The sequence below is a fragment of the Diabrotica undecimpunctata genome, chromosome 6, assembly GCF_040954645.1.
Source record: "Diabrotica undecimpunctata isolate CICGRU chromosome 6, icDiaUnde3, whole genome shotgun sequence".
NCBI lineage: Eukaryota > Metazoa > Arthropoda > Insecta > Coleoptera > Chrysomelidae > Diabrotica > Diabrotica undecimpunctata.
In genome coordinates, this window is record NC_092808.1 from 27,085,908 (window position 1) to 27,104,963 (window position 19,056).

The 19,056-nt window shown below is 33.1% G+C and overlaps 1 protein-coding gene across 1 annotated transcript in view; it reads right to left on the reverse strand.

Moving 5' to 3' along the window:
* Positions 1 to 7,622, reverse strand: part of LOC140442611 (15-hydroxyprostaglandin dehydrogenase [NAD(+)]-like) — a 78,835-nt gene extending 71,213 nt beyond the window's left edge. The window contains exon 1 of the mRNA XM_072533618.1: positions 7,512 to 7,622. Coding sequence (XP_072389719.1) covers positions 7,512 to 7,514 — 3 coding nt within the window. The 5' untranslated portion in view covers positions 7,515 to 7,622. The remainder of the gene's footprint in view (positions 1 to 7,511) is intronic.
* Between the last annotated feature and the right edge of the window lie 11,434 nt (positions 7,623 to 19,056).

Genomic DNA, 19,056 nt, shown 5'->3' on the forward strand with positions numbered 1-19,056 from the left:
TTACGATATTCCGGACGAGAGTGTATCTGCTCATAATAATAACCAAATATAAAGAACTTCTGAGTTGCAACTTTATGAAAAAAGTAGAATAGGAAGACCAAAGGAAAAAAAGGTGGGAAACTCGATAATAAATCTGCTTAAAAATTGAATTATTTTATTTATTACTTAAAAAATTATGACCAATGTGATTAGTTAATGAATAAATAAAAAAACAATTCTAAATAATTATTTATAATTTCCTGTTTTTTTTTTGCAGGTAAGATAATCCATTCCATCTTCTGAGTGAAAGGTATGTTATTAAAATAATACACAAATATAGTTCTAACTATTCAATTTTAGAAGTTATGCGGTAACGAGAAATAGATGACTAATTTGTTGGAAGTTACGTAACTAATAAATATTAGTTCAGTTACATATTCTGGGAAACTAGATTTACTTAGGATGTTGGGCAAAATAGACATATTAAATAGACATATAAAGGGGAATGCAGTATTGATTTTTGGCAAAGCAGAGTTATATTAGCACTGCAAAATTTCATAATTTCTACAATCTTAGAATTAGAAGCTATTATAATTAGGGGAGACCGGGTTTTGTTGACTTATTTTTTTAATAATTATTTTTTACTGATATATTTTTTTGGATACTATTAAATTTAACTATGACACCTTGTTTTATACTTCTTCAGGTATTGTACATACATTTTTAATTTATTCGAATTCTCCGTGGAAAAAAGTTTTAAACAAATTTTGACTGCCTTTCAAAATAAGTCAAATAGTCCCGGGTGCGGGTTTAGTTGACTAACGACCTGGGGTTCAGAATTGATTCATATGGAAAAAGTGATATTACTTTTATTCGTGCAATTAATGTGAGCCCATCTACTGTATTGGGTGAATTGCACCCAGCCATCACCTCTAGTGCTGTTTCGACAGGGTTCTTCACATAGTAATCACTCAGTTCCAGCCTCAGATTCCGAGAACGTAGAGTCCTGATGAGCTGCAGACGTAGATGGAATCGGGCTTTCTTTCCGGAACACAAATTTTCAGCCGTCTATAATTTTCGTGTTCTGGATGTCTTTCTTTTGGTTGCATGTTTTTCTTTTATGTGGATCTTTCTTTCCTTTCGCGTTCTGTCTTTCTATCGCGAGAGCATCTTTTATCGAAATATAGGTTAAAATAGCAGTTTTGCCGTTCTACGGTGATTTTCTCGAATTTAGGGGAAAGCAATATCGAACTTGCAGGGTCTGTTTTTGTCGATACGACTGTGTTTGCAGATCAATTATCATTGACATCTGGGAAATGTTCTAAAATTTTCGGTGGATTCTCCATGATTTCAGCTTGCTCCACTCTTGAAATATTTCTGTTGTTTTCGGTAGCGTGTCCTTCTTCATTTGCTGGTGTAGGTATGTCTGTCACATTGATGGCAAGTAGTCCCTCTCTGTGAAGATACCCTCATTCAAAGAAAATATCCCCGTTTTACTGAATCCATCCATTATGTTGATTGGCGTAGCAGCTAGAGGCAGACTCAATTTTACAATGCCAGGAAAATCATATATAGAAAATGTCTTACCTGCATTGTTTAACATCCAGGTGTGCGAGCAGTGCGGAGGACAGTAAAACTGTTACACCGTTTTTCTTACAAATATCTAAAGCCTTGATAGAAAGATGGGATTTATGGTTGTCGAGTAGCAAAACTATAGGGCGCTCCTAACATCTTGTGTGAAACACAAAATGCTAGACAAATATCCCAAAATGTTGTTTTTTCATCCATCAAGATGGATTTATGACAGGTGCATCTCTAATAAAGAGGTCCAGGAAAATGAATGAAGAACAAAAGAACAGTATTACTACTTACTGAAACTACAACAGTAGGGGTTACAAGGGTTCTCTTTCTGCAGACATGAGTTTGCGTATTTGCTTGAAGCCATGTAGTACCACTATTCTATCCGGCTTCTGAACAGTTGTGATACTTGTCTCGTCAACTTCTCTAATTGTCTTAATATAAGATGTATACCAATGTAAACCTGTCATTGTATTGTTTGTCCAGCTGTCTGGAACTCTTAGATGGTTTACTGGCATACTGGAAGGCGAATTTTCTGAGCTTTTGGTGGTTAAATCGCAATAAATATACAAAGCTTATTTCAGATAATTAGCTAGAAGTGTCTTCTGTTCCTCAGATAAAGTATCTCGCCTATTGAAGTAACCTACACGTTCTAGCTTACATTTCCACTATATAATTTGTTCTTAACTACATACCGCTGAAGTGTTTTTTGTGGTATTGAGAATTCTGTGGTATTTTTGTGGTCTTTTGCGATACTATTAACATTTCTGCTACAATTAACATTTAAAACTATTGAAACTGAATTTAATCCATTGTAAAATTTCAAATTAGTTTACAAATTCTGAAATTTGAATACATAATGGGGTTTGTCAACTAAGTCAACAGACCTCGGCATGGGTTAGTCAACAAGCTCCATGTGTTAAGTGTCAATGAGCGCCATGCGCCAACAACTCCATGATATGTGTTAATGTAGATACGAATAAATTACGTTAAATCATAGTCAATGTATGCTACTTCTTAAAAAATATTCAGTGAAATTTGTGAGGAACGCTTTTATAGATAATAATACGAAAATTTTGAGAACCAAAGTAATTACCAAGGATGATTCTAGATTTCTCGTTCTCACCGACACAAAGTACAAGCAACTCTAACAGGAATACTATAAAATGGAGGCACAATTGGATCTTGTCTTTGATCGTACCTTGTATAATCCATTAAAGCACTCAGTATCTTTAACCACGCATAATATATCCCAGGTATTCTAGCTTTCGCGTTTTATAAGTTTCCATTATGTCCATTTCTTAGTTAGTTCTTTTCATGTCTTTGTAGTTTGTTACATACTCTTTCCATGATATTTTCAAAATTTTCCTGTATATCCATGAGTGGAATGCTTTTAGTTTCACATTGGCCGACAAGTCTTCATGTTTCCATTCTAAAGATCCTATTTGGTCACGAAAATGTAACATCTTGCCAGCCTAACGTCTTATTTTAGGTCTTTGTACAATCTACTTTTCTCATTTTATTGAACTTTGATTTCTTTCTAAGAAATATTGTAGTATTTTTTGTTCACTCTTTGTATCATTAAAATCTCTATAAGTTCCTATAACCACTTAGTATTTTGCGTTTTAGAATTTCAAATGAGAAAACATACTTTAAGTGTTTATAGATACAACCAATTCGCCCTCGAGTAGAGAGGAGTCTCCGTCTATCTGTTCAATTCGTCGCTTTTCTGTTTCTCTGATATAAATTTAAAAAAATAATCGCTGACGTTCTCAATCAAGTACCAGCGATTAACAAAAATTTTCACCAAGCGTAAAATGAATAAAACTCTCAAAAATCCTCTTGGCATCGGTTCGTTGAGAAGAACCTTGATTTTTTTTCGGGATTCACTTTGTATCTGGTCAGTGAAAATAAAGTCATTTGGTAGAGACTAAGAAGCGTTTTGTTAAAAATGTCTGATAATAGCTGTTATTAATAATATATAATAAAGTAATATGAAGTAAAGTGAGTATGTAGAAAACCAGCAAAAAGAAAAAAACACAAATTAAGTCAGTGCAGATTAGTTCATCTTTAATGGGGGCGAAATCACAATCCACCGTAAGCTTTTCCTTTTTTTATAACCTGCCACAGCAGATTCAATCATAATTGCAAATATTTTCTAATGGTGAAAATGGAAATATACCTATATAAATTTTTAATAAATATCTTAGGAACGAAGAGCGCCTTTCGAGAATATTGACAGATATCATTCATCAGTTCAATAAGGATATAAAAAACTGGCAGGAATTATAGAAAAAGCACGTTGAAAAGCAAAGAGATTTTCATCCTGTTAGATCCTGTTTAGATAATACATTCGTAAACTGGTCAACTGGTAAACTGGTAAAAAAAGAGTGGACAGAAATTTAAAAACTCATCTTATGTTTATAGATCTATAGAAAGCGTTCGATAGTGTGCCAATTCAGAATTAATTTGACGTGCTTCAGAATTCTGGTTTAAATAACTTACATGTAAATGCGCTGTGACATTAGTACAGAATAAATCGCACTGTTCTAACTGGTACAAAGCAAAGAATAGTATATTAAAGTATAAGTGGATATTGAGGTCTGTAAAACACGCGCGATTTTCACAAAAATTATAAAAATAAGGAGAAAAGAGCAGATCATCTTCTTGAGAATCCATGGCAAACAGGCGTAACTGTTCAGGCGTACCTGATAGTGAGTAGTCAGCTTAACACTGCACTAATTTAAAGTTTTGAAAACTAAACTTCTCTTTGTGGTAATATCGACACCTTATTTCTTATTTTGTATTGATGTAACGTGATACACATTGATTTATGCTATAACATTATATATCCAATAAATTCTCTATCAAATTAGATACATATAATTTGTATAATAGAAATTATTTATTTCCTGTGATTTACGGCTAATACCTAACATAAAAAATTCCAAACTCGTCTATTCCCACATAAGTCAAACTTAATAACCATCATTTGTGTCTTAAATAAAGCCCTCAAAGCCTCTTTTTTATCTTGGGAGGGTTTCTCTTGATAAACGGTCGTTTTTATGGCGCATTTTTTTAATTTCACGGTATGTTTTAGCCGCACAAGTTTTCGGAACGGTTTTCAGAAAGGTTATTTAATTTGTGTATGAAATATGGACATCATTTTATTTGAAATTATACAAAATATACAATTTGATATTTTACCTGCCACGACAATCAAATGAATTTGTTTCAGCGTGATATTTACCTCTATCGAATGTTATAATGTTTCGTTTTTGTTTTGTTTGTAACATAATTTATATATATTGAGATAAAATATACATAGTGGACCAAAAATCTGGAAACGGCCAATTATCTCGTAAATTTCTAGTCATTATTATACAAAATTTAAGATACACCTATTTTGGGATACGGATATTCCATATTTGATATTTGGAATGTTGCCAGATTTGCTGTTTCTCTTATATTATTAGTAACTTTGGTTTTTCAAATTCATCACCCTGTATATTCAGTCATTATTGGAATCTCCTATTCAATACGAGTTTAGCCATATGTAACACTTATGATTTTATGTAGTCTGGAAGGTCTTAAATACATAAAACAGAAGTCTGGCAACGCCTAATTGTCTCAATAAATTTTCTAATACTAACTATTTTCAACTACAATCAAACATAACAATTAATAGATTACAAATGTTAAACAAACATTAGTTTGTATTTTGAGAACGATTTCCGAAGTGGAAATTGAAACGTCAATAAACGTACTTTAACCTTTAATTGCGGCTTATTCCCATTTAAATTGGTACTCTAACGCTAAAAACATCATATTGTTTCGATTAAAATAAGATTCAGCTTGTGCTTAAGAAATAAGGTCTTTGATCTGATTTTTTCATGATTTACTATGGAATCACTAACAGGAGAACTTTACTGTCATCATGGCAGATTTTTTTAAGACGAATCACATGCTATGATTTTTTTTTGACTGATATTCTCAAGTTAAAGTTGATTTCATGTAATCGAATAAACTATCTTATAATAAAGTCGTTCCAAAAACGCACCCCAGCAATATTGGAAATATTATTTTAAAGTCGTCTACTTTAAAATGTATAATATATGTCTCAAATGTCTATATGAATAAATCCGATAAAATGAAAGAATTTTTCACCAAGTAACAAAAGACAAAATTTGGTTAATTTATTAATGTTTTGTATTTTGAGAACGATTTCCGAAGTGGAAATTGAAACTTTAATGAACTTATTTTAAACAATTGTGGCTTATTCCCAATAAAAATAGTAATTGCTTTAAGATGCTACAAGAAAATAGCTTCAGAACAATATTAAAAATTAAACTTGTATTAAAGTACGTGTACCAACTCATCTCTTTATAGCCTACAAAATTATTAGACCTTCCGAGATATAGCAAACTGATCACCGGCATCCTTTGGAGACCCGTAAACTCATCACCGCAGATAGGTAAACTCATCATCAGAATTTTTGTACCAAGGCGCTGGTTTATAATACGGAAGATTGCTAATTGTCTGTTACAGTTCTTCTTTACGTGGTAATCTATTAAATTCAGAAATTATTTTAAGCCAGTTGCTTTAAAATTTAACTGATATATTAATATCGGGTATCTCCTGGTGAGTGGCCCATTAGAAGTATTTGCTAATCGAACAGATTTGAGATCTGAAAATTCAGCTGCACAGGTTTTTGATAGTAAACTTCTTGATGAAAATGTTTGTGATCATTTGTCAGTCACCAACTTCGTTATTTTGTTTGCATTGGGACTGGGATTATTCTTTCAAATTATCAAACCTATCAAGGCCGGTTTTGTACGTATTTATACCACAAGGTGCATGGCTATGATTCGTGCTCCTCCAATTATAAAATTGGCAGGACCCTGGTCTTCCTGGCCTTTCGGCATATGACCGTAAGCGCCTCCACTGCCCCTACGAGTCCAACACCAAAATAAGGGAGGCGTGATGCATAAAGCATCGCGGGGCTCCACCCTGCCCGTAATACCTGTGTTGCGATTATGCACACATAGACATGTCGCCGCCGAGGATCTCTCCTCTACCACTCTTAAATCTCTAGGTGGGTACGTGCCGAGATACCGGCGCCCCTAATGGTGGTGTGGGCCAAAAGAGGTGCGTACGGGCTCAGTTTGTTCAACCTCACCTGGTTCTCTGGGAATGAGAGTAGAGTGGTCCCACGAGAGTCTCGTCTCGGATACTAGGAGTGTAGACAGGTGATTGTGACGCCTAAGCGCCCCTAGTGCGTTTCTACAGACCCGACACCTCAAGCGACGGCTCTCCACCTCTCGATTCTTACCCATTAGTCGCCTCTTACGACAGGCAGGGCTTTCTGGCCTCGGACGTATTTTTATCTCCGCGAACCGAACGGAGACCACGGGGTGCAGTTAAACCAGTGATCAGTTTGCAAATCCCTCCGGGTCTATTTTAAAATTCCTGGTTTTATTGCAGTGATCAGTTTGTACTATCTGCGAGTACATTTATACTAATTGGTGATGAGTTTACATGTACTCGTATCAAAAATTACTAACTTTAGGACAATAGTGATATATATTGTCTTTTTAAAATTCTATTGTCTATTTAATTTTAACAGAAAAAACATAGATTCTCATTTAAAAATCAAACGGATGATGTCATCACGACGTCATCATGGTACCGTTATCGTAGCTACGGTTATTGAAAATGGAAGCAAAACTCAATTTATTTGAAAACCGACCTGTCTCAGCGTCTTTTGTTTTTTTCTTAAATGCTACCTAACGGATATATTTTAAGGTTACATGTATGTATGTATGTATATATATATATATATATATATATATATATATATATATATATATATATATATATATATATATATTCATATGTACCGTGAACGTAAACTACTAAATATAAATGTTTATTTAATTTTTTATATTACTTACCATATTATTTATTTCAAATAGGTATATTTATTTACCCACTAACGTATGTAAAATTGATTGCCTCCTGTGAAGCTCCACAGTAAAAGAATATTTACGTAGGAAGCCATCATAACTAACAAATAGATATTTCTCGTTATATTTGCGTCTGAATTTTTCAAATTTCCATGACAATTGGTGCTATTCTAAGCTAGAAGCAAGCTGGGCGTTGTTGGTTGTTGATATATACCCATATTATCGTGACCAAATCATGCATAAACTATCTGGTTCGTAATACCAACATCATGACTTGACTGTAGAAAAATACATAGACGTACGTAAATATGTTTGAAGCTATATTCTTGTGGTATATGTTAATATTATTTACTATTATTAATTACTGTAGCAGCAACGAATTGTTTCGGTCAGCAGTTTCGAAAATACGTATAGCCCTGATGATCGCCAACCTTCGGAACGAAGATGGCACTTGAAGAAGAAGAATCATTAATGGGAATTAACAACAACTTCAGTGGAAAATACGTTTACTTTGACGTTTCGAGTTTCTCTTCGGAAATTCTTCTCAAATTACAAATAGAATTATATCAATTACTATTTAAATGGGAATAAGCCACAATTAAAGGTTAAAGTAAGTTTATTGACGTTCAATTTCCACTTCGGAAATCGTTCTCATCGAAGTGGAAATTGAAACGTCAATAAACTTACTTTAACCTTTAATTGTGGCTTATTCGCATTTAAATAGTAATTACTTTAAAATGTCACAATAAAATACCTTCAGAACAATATTAAGAATTATATTAAGACGCACTTATAGGTCAAGTCCTCAATAAAATACAAGACCAGATTTCTGAGCTTGTCATACGAGAAATTTAACCTCATAACACACAGCAGGACAGCAATGAGTTGCATGATAGCCTGGAAAGCCAAATGGCATATGCCGTACAAAAGTTCAAAGGAACAAACTCACTTAGAAAGCCACCAATACCAAAAATAAACTCTTCTAAGAAACTAGGTGTACTATTACAAATTGTGAACACTAACATCCTACTCAATTATATCGTAGAAGCTCATACAGTGAAATATTTGCCTATTCGTGTGCAGCAACAGCAATTGCTAGTGTTGCATTAATACTAATATCGGAAAGACAGATTACAGAGTTTCGTTACAAATAACGAAAATATATTCGACGAATCACAAGTAGAAAAGTAATCAGAAGAGCTGAAGAAATCATGTTAAGCACTGCAATTTTATTCAGGTCCACTAAGGAGGTACAAATTTGGTATATATATATATATATATATATATATATATATATATATATATATATATATATATATATATATATATATATATATATATATATATAATTTCGGTTTACAACGTTCTTCGACGTCTTCCGATTTCCAATCTCCATCTCATTCGATCGTTCCATAGATCGTCTTCCAGTTCTCTTTCTCTGATTTCTTTATCAACTCCTTCTCTCCAACTTCTTCTAGGCCTTCCTGGTCTTCGCCTACCTCTTGGTTGCCATTCAAGAATTTGTCTTGGTATTCTATTCTCCGGCATTCTCCTTACGTGTCCGTACCATCTGAGTTGTGTCGTTTTGATGTCATCAACAATATTATGTGTAACCCCCATGATTTCTCGGACTCTCTCGTTTGTTATTCTGTCGCGTCTGGAGATTCCCGCCGAGCGGCGCCAGAAGTCCATTTCTGTTGCTCTAAGCATTTTCTCTGATCTGTCTTTTAGGGGCCACACTTCGCATCCATATGTTGTGATACTTTTTATTGATACATCCATATGTTGTGATACAAATTTGGTAACAACCGAAAATGCGACAATGCTCTTTTTGAGCATGCTGAGAAGGCGTTACATCGGAAATTCAACTCCACTATAGTACGTGTCAATAAGTCAAGCCAAGCCAAGAAGAAGAGAGAGTTTTGGAGAAACCAAATTTCCACTCTAGCTGCAGTTAACACCAATGCTGGATGGATCAAAGATACGATTAACACCTGTCAACACTACCGTATTACTCCCTATCAACCCTTCACTACTGAAGAAGCGTCAAGTATTATCAAAGACCTTTATAACTGGAAATCTCCTGGACCAGATGAAGTTCAGAACTTCTGTCTAAAGACGCTTTAAACTATCCATGAATGCTTATCGTCATTAATTAATAATGCTATTTCTAATCCGCAGGAAATACCATCATTCCTAACTTAGGGAATAGTGTATTGTTACAGTTCTTTAAAATAACTTTATTTACACACGAAATTATGTACAATACTTTAACAGTATGACAACTATAAACTTCAAAAACTGATTTACAACTTTTTCAAACCGTCAACAACATCTGTTTATAGGGATTTCGATAGGATCAGTAGACATTTAGAAATTTTTGTGTAATAACAGTAAATAACAATATTCCATAGATGTCTAAATATAAACCAAGATATGTGTTTATGTTTTATTGACTATAATAAAGCCGTAAATCACTGACCGTCAGGTAAAACTCTTACAAAAAAACTGGACTCAAAAATAAATTAACATCATTTTAACATTATGGTCGTAACATTGCTACTATGATCAGAAATCGGTAGTACTGATAGAAAAAAGACAACTGAAGATAACGAAATATAAAAAAGGTGTTCGACAGGATTGCGTGATCTCGCCAATTCCTTTTAACATTTTAACGAAAGATATTATGAATAAACCATTGGCTCATTTGTATATATTATTAAAATTAACAATTTGCTACAGTTAATAATCTGAGATATTGTAACAAAAATTGTGGGCTTTTGTGGTAAGCGTCAATGTAACAAAAATATCGAGTTGACTGATGTATTGGCCAATGTAACAAAAATTTAAGAAATGTGCTAACAACATAAAATGTGTGGGACTTAATGCAGCTTGGCTACCAGGATATGCCAGAAAATGACCAATTGAAACTCGGGAAGAATTCGTCCAATTTTTATGTCCTTAAAAGACAGTTACCTAGAAATGAATATGACAAACTGATAGAATCAACAATAAATGAACGAGAAAAGAGTACTGAAATAAAAACTTACTTAAAAGTTTACTTAAAAAAATGTAGGCGCCAGGAAAGTATCAACATTACTTTCCAAAGTATTTATTCACTTCAGCTTTTGAGTAAAAATATAAAAGCAAGTAAAATGCACAATTTATCATGACGGAATAAACCGTCACCGATATATAATATAAATACATAAATATATAGATATGCCAAAGGCATATCTATATATTTAAAAAAAAATAGCTCTCTGGTTAAATGTGGACACAAATACCTGACATGCGAGGTATTATGGGGTATTGCAGCATCCCCTTATAAATAGTTATTAAAAAAGTGGCAGTTGGTTATTATTCGAGAAAAAGTTAGTCTTGAAGAGGATGTTACTTAATAAAAGTTTAAATATGAAAATTTTTATCTAAAAAATTTCTTTATTAACCCTCGTAAGCCGGTGCGGGATGCAGCTGCACCCCAGACCTTCTTTTTCTGACCCCCACGATTTGTGGACGGAACATTTTGATGATAAAGTTGGTGAAGAAAAAGACGCCTATAAACAAGAAATGATTCATTGAAACAAAACAAAAGGAGCTGTAGACGTAGTGGACAAAATGGCACAACAAAACACAACACAGCGCCAAACACACGATGACCCACGGTAATGGGCTATATAATAACCTATTAGATATTTCAGCCATAAATCATAAATGAGAAACATTTAAATGTAAGACGAAGTTTCTTATTAGACTTGGTCGGGAGTTTGTGAAAGAAAATTTTATCTACAGATATCAAAACACATATAATATGCACTTTCAGTTGCGTCAAATCATGAAAATTGCATATCCTAAATTGAACGTTTCTGATGTTCCACTGGATCTAACATAGCTTCGGGACAATGTCGATAAGATCGGTGTTACTTATGACAGAGAAAAAAAAGACCAACAGTCCCGGCATTATTGTATTGTGTAACAACTTTGTTTGTGTGTCTTCTTTTTCTCCTTTTGGCATCATAACCCTGAATGGGCCCTTGCCTATGTCCTTCCATTTAGATCTTTTGGGCCCTTCTCCTCCATTGTCTTATATTCATGGTTTCCAGGTCGTCTTCCAAGTCATCCAACCATCTCGTCCTGGGCCTTCCTTTTTTTTTGCCTTCCGACCGGCTTCCACTCTAACATCTTGTCGTTTTCGTGTCTTCTTGTAGCTGAACATGTCCTAGCCATGACATTCTTTGACTTTTCACAAATCTTACAATGTCATACCCTTCGTTCAGTTCATTAACCTTCTCGTTTCGCCTGATTCTTCATGTGCCGTCTTTCTCTTGCACCGGGCCATATACTTTTCTCAGTATCTTTCTCTCGAATGTACTGAGTTGGGCTTCCTCTTTTTTCGTCATTACCCAGGTTTCACAACCGTAGGTTACTACGGGTCTAATCAAAGTTCTGTAGATAGTCATTTTGGTTCTAATGTTTAATAATTTCGATGTCATTAATCTTTTATTAGCATAGTATGTACGATTTCCACTGGAAATATGTGCATTAATTTCGCTACTTACGGAATTCTTCTGATTGATTTCTGTGCCCAGATATGTAAAGGCATCCACACGTTCAATAGTATAGTTGTCTATTGCTATATTGTTTTCATTCTCTGGTGTTCTTTTGATAGTCATGTACTTAGTTTTTGTTTCTTTTATTTTAAGCCCTTTTTTTGTGCTTCAGGATCAATTTCCTTGAACGTTTCCATTAGTCGGGTCTTGCTTCTACTAATAATGGCGACATCGTCCGCATATGCAATAATTTGTACTGTTTTGGTGTTTATATAGCCAGTTACATTGGTTTTTCTGATGACTGCTTCAAGACCAAGGTTGAACGGCATATTTAAATGTGCGTCTCCCTGTCTTACCCCCATGTTGATATCAAATAGGGGAGACAGTTCTCCATCTACTCTAACTGAGCTTTTGAACCCTGCAACGTCATTTTTATGAGGCTGATATATTTTTTTGGTATACCTAGATTTCGGAGGTGTTCCAGCATTTTGTCTCTTTTCACACTATCAAAAGCTTGTTTAAAGTCTATATACATATTATATAGTTACATGTTGTATTCATAAGCTTTCTCTGGTATTGTTCTAAGTAATGTTGTCTGTAGTGGCTCTATTTGGTCTGAATCCATTGTAATAATCACCAATTATATTTTCGGAGTATTCTAACAATTTAGTGTAGATAATGCCAGAAAGCATTTTGTACATTACATTACATTTAGTCTGTAATTCTGGCATTCCCTTTTATCTCCTTTTTTATATATTGGCTTTATAAGACCAACGCAACGGCCCATTTCTACGGCATTTGCTGCTTAGTCCATACCAACTTTATCAGGTAATGGATTCTTCCCCAGAGTTCGGGTCCTCCATATTTCAACAATTCTGCCGATACTCTGTCTGTTCTTGGCACTTGGTTCTTACTGTTTCTTAGTTTCTTTATTATTTGAACTACTTCTTCATAACTCGGATTTTCAATGTGCTGCTCCGCAGTAAAATATATTGTCCCGTTTTGATCATTTCCATTGTCTGCATTTAGGTTTTCCACAAAGTATTATTTCCATCTCATTATAATTTTTTGTTTCTCTGATAGTAGTTCTCCGTCCTTATCTTTGCATATTGTCAATTTTGGTTTAAGTGACTATATGGTATGCTTTCTTTCATTCTTTTATAGAATTTTCTGCTCTCATGTCTGTTACGTTCTGGGATTTCTTGTACTTTTTTCAAAGCCTCTCTTTTTTCTTCCTCATATTCTAGTCGCTTGTAGTTCTAGTTCTCTTTTCGTTATAAATTTCTCTGTGTTTGTTAAAAATTGATATGTTTGTCTTGCAACGATAATTTATTATTTTTTTTAATGAAGAAATAAGTATCTTTTAAATAAATTTCCCCGACGTTTACATATAAAAAAAATGGATATATGGATGGGGTGCAAACGCTCCGAGCACCGTTGTTTATGTAAGAATATGGGCACCGTCTTACCAGGGTTAATATAACAACCCTATTGGACTACATCAAAGAACGTTTTCGGAATGACTATTCCATCGTTAGTGCATCTGATATATATATATATATATATATATATATATATATATATATATATATATATATATATATATATACATATATATTGTTGTGGTATTCAAAATTGAAGGGTAAAGATATTAAATGTACGATGAAATCAATATTTCAGAGATTATAGAAAATAAAAAAATACTCCGAGCTGCCTGGAATTGACCAAAGGTAATCTTAGTCATAAATAATCTTTTGTATAAATATAACAATGAATAGAAGTTAACGATGGTTTTTCCCCATAAGCCATAAAGTGTTCCGTAAGCCGGATTTGCGCCATGAAAAGGACAATAAAAATAGTTAATAAATAAATGATTGTTCGGAATATGTAAATACCCAGTAGAAATTAAGTGTCCTTGTAGAAATAATATGAATTAGGAAAGTTTGTAGGTATTTCTGATTTTATGTGGGAGTGGTATGCAAATTTCTGATTGGCCGAGAATTTGGAAAGTGGTGATGGGTGTGTATAATGAGAGGTTGGATGAATGGATAGAGGAGATGAGAGAGTCAGTTAGTTCCAGTTTCTTAAAGTGAATGGTTGGTTTTCGAAGTGGTATCCAAGGGTAGTAAGTGATAAAGAATAAGTTGTGAGTTGGTGAAGTAATTGTGTCCGATGGTAGCTGATCTGGTACAAATTTGTAAGTAAACTTTTCCTACTTATATTCTACGTATCGCTGTTTATTTCGGAACGAGAGATTAAGTTTGGCGAGAGGAAAAGAGGCTGGCATCATTGGAAAGGTACGTGCATTCGAAGGAGAGTATTTAAGACACTAAATTGCAATATCTTGTTTAATATTGCCAATTACATAGAAGGCTGCTGAGAACCGATAGTTCATTTTGCATAGAACAAGGAATTTGTCACAACTCAAGGCAGAGGAAGCGTTTCAACGGGAGAAACATTCATAATATATTAAATTTGAGAACTTTGGGTTAAAAAATATTATATCATATTAGTAACGTGTGAATAAGTTATCGATAGTCGAAGGACATCAAATTTGTTCTTAGAGCTGTGCACACGGAGCTGTGGAGAGAATTGGATACTTAATACAAATTTTTCTTGGTACAATCGTTACATCAAAATTGCATTAGGAAGGACACTGAATATTATTTAATTTGTTTATGTAGAATAATAAGCTGTATCTTAGATTGTAGTTGTATTATATTATCCATGCATTATTGAAGGTTCACGTACGTAGAACAAATTTTGTTTGATAAACATTGTATGCTAATAATTTTTGGAGGTATTTTAATCAGTTTATTTTATTACATTATTTTCATATCATATTATGTTGTTTTATTCCGTTATTCTTTGCACCTAACCCATCAGCTGTGAAGTATAGATATTGAAGCACGAGTAAAACCTGAGATAACAAAATTGAAAGATGTGATATAAATCATAAATCAAAAATTTTAATAATGTCCCATATATATTTTTTGTAAAGTTTTAAAATTAAAATTCGTGATATCACAATAATATATATATATATATATATATATATATATATATATATATATATATATATATATATATATATATATATATATATATATATATATATATATATATATATGTATATGTTTAACTAGGATGTTGCTGAGTTACTACTGCTGGCTTGATAGCTTAACGGCCCAGCAGTTACATCCACCGTCACACCATTCTCCACCACAATCTTCCTCTCGGAAAGAAAATCAGCGATCACATTCCTCAGATACCCAGGACAGGTCCTTGCTTCCAAAGAGCTCATTACGTGACCCTAGTACAACGTATTAAAAGCATTTCGGACGTTAAAAGTTTCTAGTGGCATAGTTTTCATGCTGTAATTTATATTAATTTGTTATTAATGTAAAGTTAAGCCGGAGTTCTAAATGAAAAACTAATTAAATGAAAAATAATATTTTAGCTATGCGGTACTTAGCGGTACGTCAATGGCTGATAATGTGTGAGTTTACTAAGAAACAGTGACAGAGCATTAACTTGATACGCTGGTGCTCGAATTAACCAATTATGACAGAAACTAATGGTATAATCGATAATACGTCTGGCAGAGATGTCATTTGTTGTAGAAATTGCTTTTGTGTTGGTGTACTTATGCGTAAACAGACTAATATCTTATATGTTGACTAGTGGTGACCTGTTTTTATGCCAAGGCTCTATTAAAGATCATTTATGGTTTTCGTATCTGTTAAGTGACAAGTATATGCTTCCCTTTTTATGTTAATAAAACTTTGATGTATATAAAAGCAAAATTATTAAGTAACTAAATAACAATACTGTTTAGCGCCAGATTAACTTATGAGGTAAATGTCTAGAGTTAAGTGAGAAAAACCAAAATTCGCAAGCTATCATCACTTAAGTCTTGTGCGATTGATCATTGTACTGTTCAAAGTATCATCGATCATAAATAAAATCAATGACAAGTAACTACAAAAAATGTTGCCATGCCTATAAGAATTAGAGAAATGCAGTTATTCCAGATATAACCAGGCACAATTGTAACTATCTATTACAGAAATCATGGAATAATACTTAAGTTGTTTCATTATTTTCCTCATTTATACATTCCATATAGTCTAGGCGGGATCTGTTTTGGATTGGACATTTTCCATAGGAAGCTATTTTTTTGCTGAAATCCCTTCAGGATGTGCCCAATATCGATAATCACGATATGCGCCAGTCGCAAACCCTGTGCTAATTTTTTTATTTAACAAAATCTGAAAACAATTGAAAATTTCTCATTTTTTTGCTCCTATTTTCGTTTATAATTCGAAAAATATTAATCCTAAAGAAAAAATTAAGAAGTTAAAAGTTTCGTTATTCAATTTTACACAATATTTCGTTAGCTAGAAATTGAAAATTTAATGTTTATTGTTGAAAAAATAGCAATAATTGGAAAAAAAAGTACAAAAAAATGAAGTTAATCCTTTAAATGTTTTCGACTTTCTAAACTTGACTTACAAGCTCCATATTCCGTCTAGAAAAACCTTTTAATATGTTTAAAACGTGTGCTAAATTTTGTTAAGATCGGTCGGATAGGTTTTGCATAATAATTTTGCAATCCAGCCTACTGGAAAAATCTCGCAAATTTTCAAATTTATAGTGGGCCCTAAATAAGGCCCTCAGATAGTTGCAAATTTTTTACGCTTAAAGGAAGGCTCAAACTTTCAAACGCTTTTTGTAAAACTCAAATCGGTTCACTATAAGAGCCTAGAAATTTTTTTAAAGTTTAATACATTTTTTATATATATTAGGCTTATAAACAAATTGAATAACTTTACGAGCTTTAAACATTTCAATTTCAAAATTTATACACTTAAAGAACATTAAAAGACGCTTCTTTGAAAAAAGAAGATACATTCGGCTTACTGGTTGCCGAGATATTGAAGGTCAAAGTTGGCATACATTTGCCGTGTAACCATAAGTGATAGAGGGCTCGTTTTTAAACAAATACCTTCGTCTTGTCAAGTACTTTTTATATCCAAAGTTTTACGTAATGTGCTTCATGGCAACATCCATAAAAAAGACAAATAAAAAACCGTTTTGGCGTAAAATGTCGCTCGGAATGCATGAGAGGTGGTGGTGGGGGACATTCACTCGAAATGTGAATCAGCGAGTTCAAAATCATAGCGCGCGCTAAAAATTGCATTATCTCGGATTCTTGTTAACCAATTTTGCTCTTTTTTTTTAATCGCTGTCTCGGACGACAAGGATTTCAAATATTATATTTTCAAATACCATTTTTAATTGCAAATTGGGAAATTTGCAATAAACAATTGTATTTTAAACAAGTATTTGCATTTTTTCTTCGTGCATTTTTTTTGAGCTTGCAATTTATACATTGAAGTAAATTGTTACTTTTAGTAAACAAATATGTATTTATAAATTGTTAATAAATAATTTAAATTGTTAAAACAAAGGCGAACGAAAAAAAAAGCTTTATAAGCCTAAAAAATGTTTAAAACTTTAAAAAATTTTCTAGGCTCTCCTAGTGAACCGATTTGAATTTTACAAAAAGCGTTTGAAAGTTTGAGCCTTCCTTTATATGTAAAAAAATTGGCAACTATCTGAGAGCCTTATTTAAGGCCTACTATAAAGTTGAAAATTTGCGATTTTTTTCCAGTAGGCTGGATTGCAAAATTATTATGCAAAACCTATCCGACCGATCTTAACAAAATTTAGCACACGTTTTAAACATATTAAAAGGTTTTTCTAGGCGGAATATGGAGCTTGTAAGTCAAGTTTAGAAAGTCGAAAACATTTAAAGGATTGGATGAGGATCTCAATATCTCAACAGTGAAAGAAGTATACCAGCAAAAGAAATTACAATACATTCAAAAAGTGAACACACACTCCAATCCATTAATTTCCGCAATACCTCAACATCGAGTTATCAGAAGACTAAAGCGACGTTGGCCAACAGACCAGTAACATGGACCCGTGATTCTCTCACTGGAGGGGACCACATCACGCCAGAACCAAGGGACAGGACCTAAACTCATCACATTAACTTATTACATTGTTTTATTCTGATTGTTAATTTATTAGTTATAATAAAAAAAAATTTAAAGGATTAACTTCATTTTTTTGTACTTTTTTTCCAATTATTGCTATTTTTTCAACAATAAACATTAAATTTTCAATTTCTAGCTAACGAAATATTGTGTAAAATTGAATAACGAAACTTTTAACTTGTTATAATTTTTTCTTTAGGATCAATATTTTCCGAATTATAAATGAAAATAGGAGCAAATAAGATTTGCTCTTCAGATTTTGTTAAATAAAAAATTTAGCACAGGGTTTGCGACTGGCGCGTATCGTGATTATCGATATTGGGCACATCCTAAAGGGATTCCAGCAAAAAAATAGCTTCCTATGGAAAATGTCCATTATGATCTGAATTTCTACAGATCCCGCCTAGTCTAATATCCAAAAAACTCATAAATTTTTTTCAATAAAAATCTATAAATGATGAATATCGAATTTTAGTTGAATCAACGGAGAAGACCTTATCATAAAAAACCAAATAGAGTATTTACTTGTTAACAAAAGATATCGAAATAGTTTCAACAGTGATAAAACCTACCAAAGAAATCGATACTACAACGAAAAGCACAGAAGAGAAGATATAATCCCTTAATGAAACGATAGACGACACTAAAGACAATTTTATGAAGAACGAAGAAGGTAAGAATAAGAAATGGATGACGACAGAGATTCTGCAGCTAATGAAAGAACGAAGGAAAAGAAGGATAATAACTCTATGTATGAAACATTACAGCGAGATATACAGAAAAAGATCAGAGAAGCCAAACAGAAAGAACTGAAAAAAAATTCCAAGAAATCGAAATTCTACAAAGTAAATGTAAATTGATGAGAGGGAGAATCAGTCCCCAATACTTACGGAAACAGGACCACCTATACTAGTA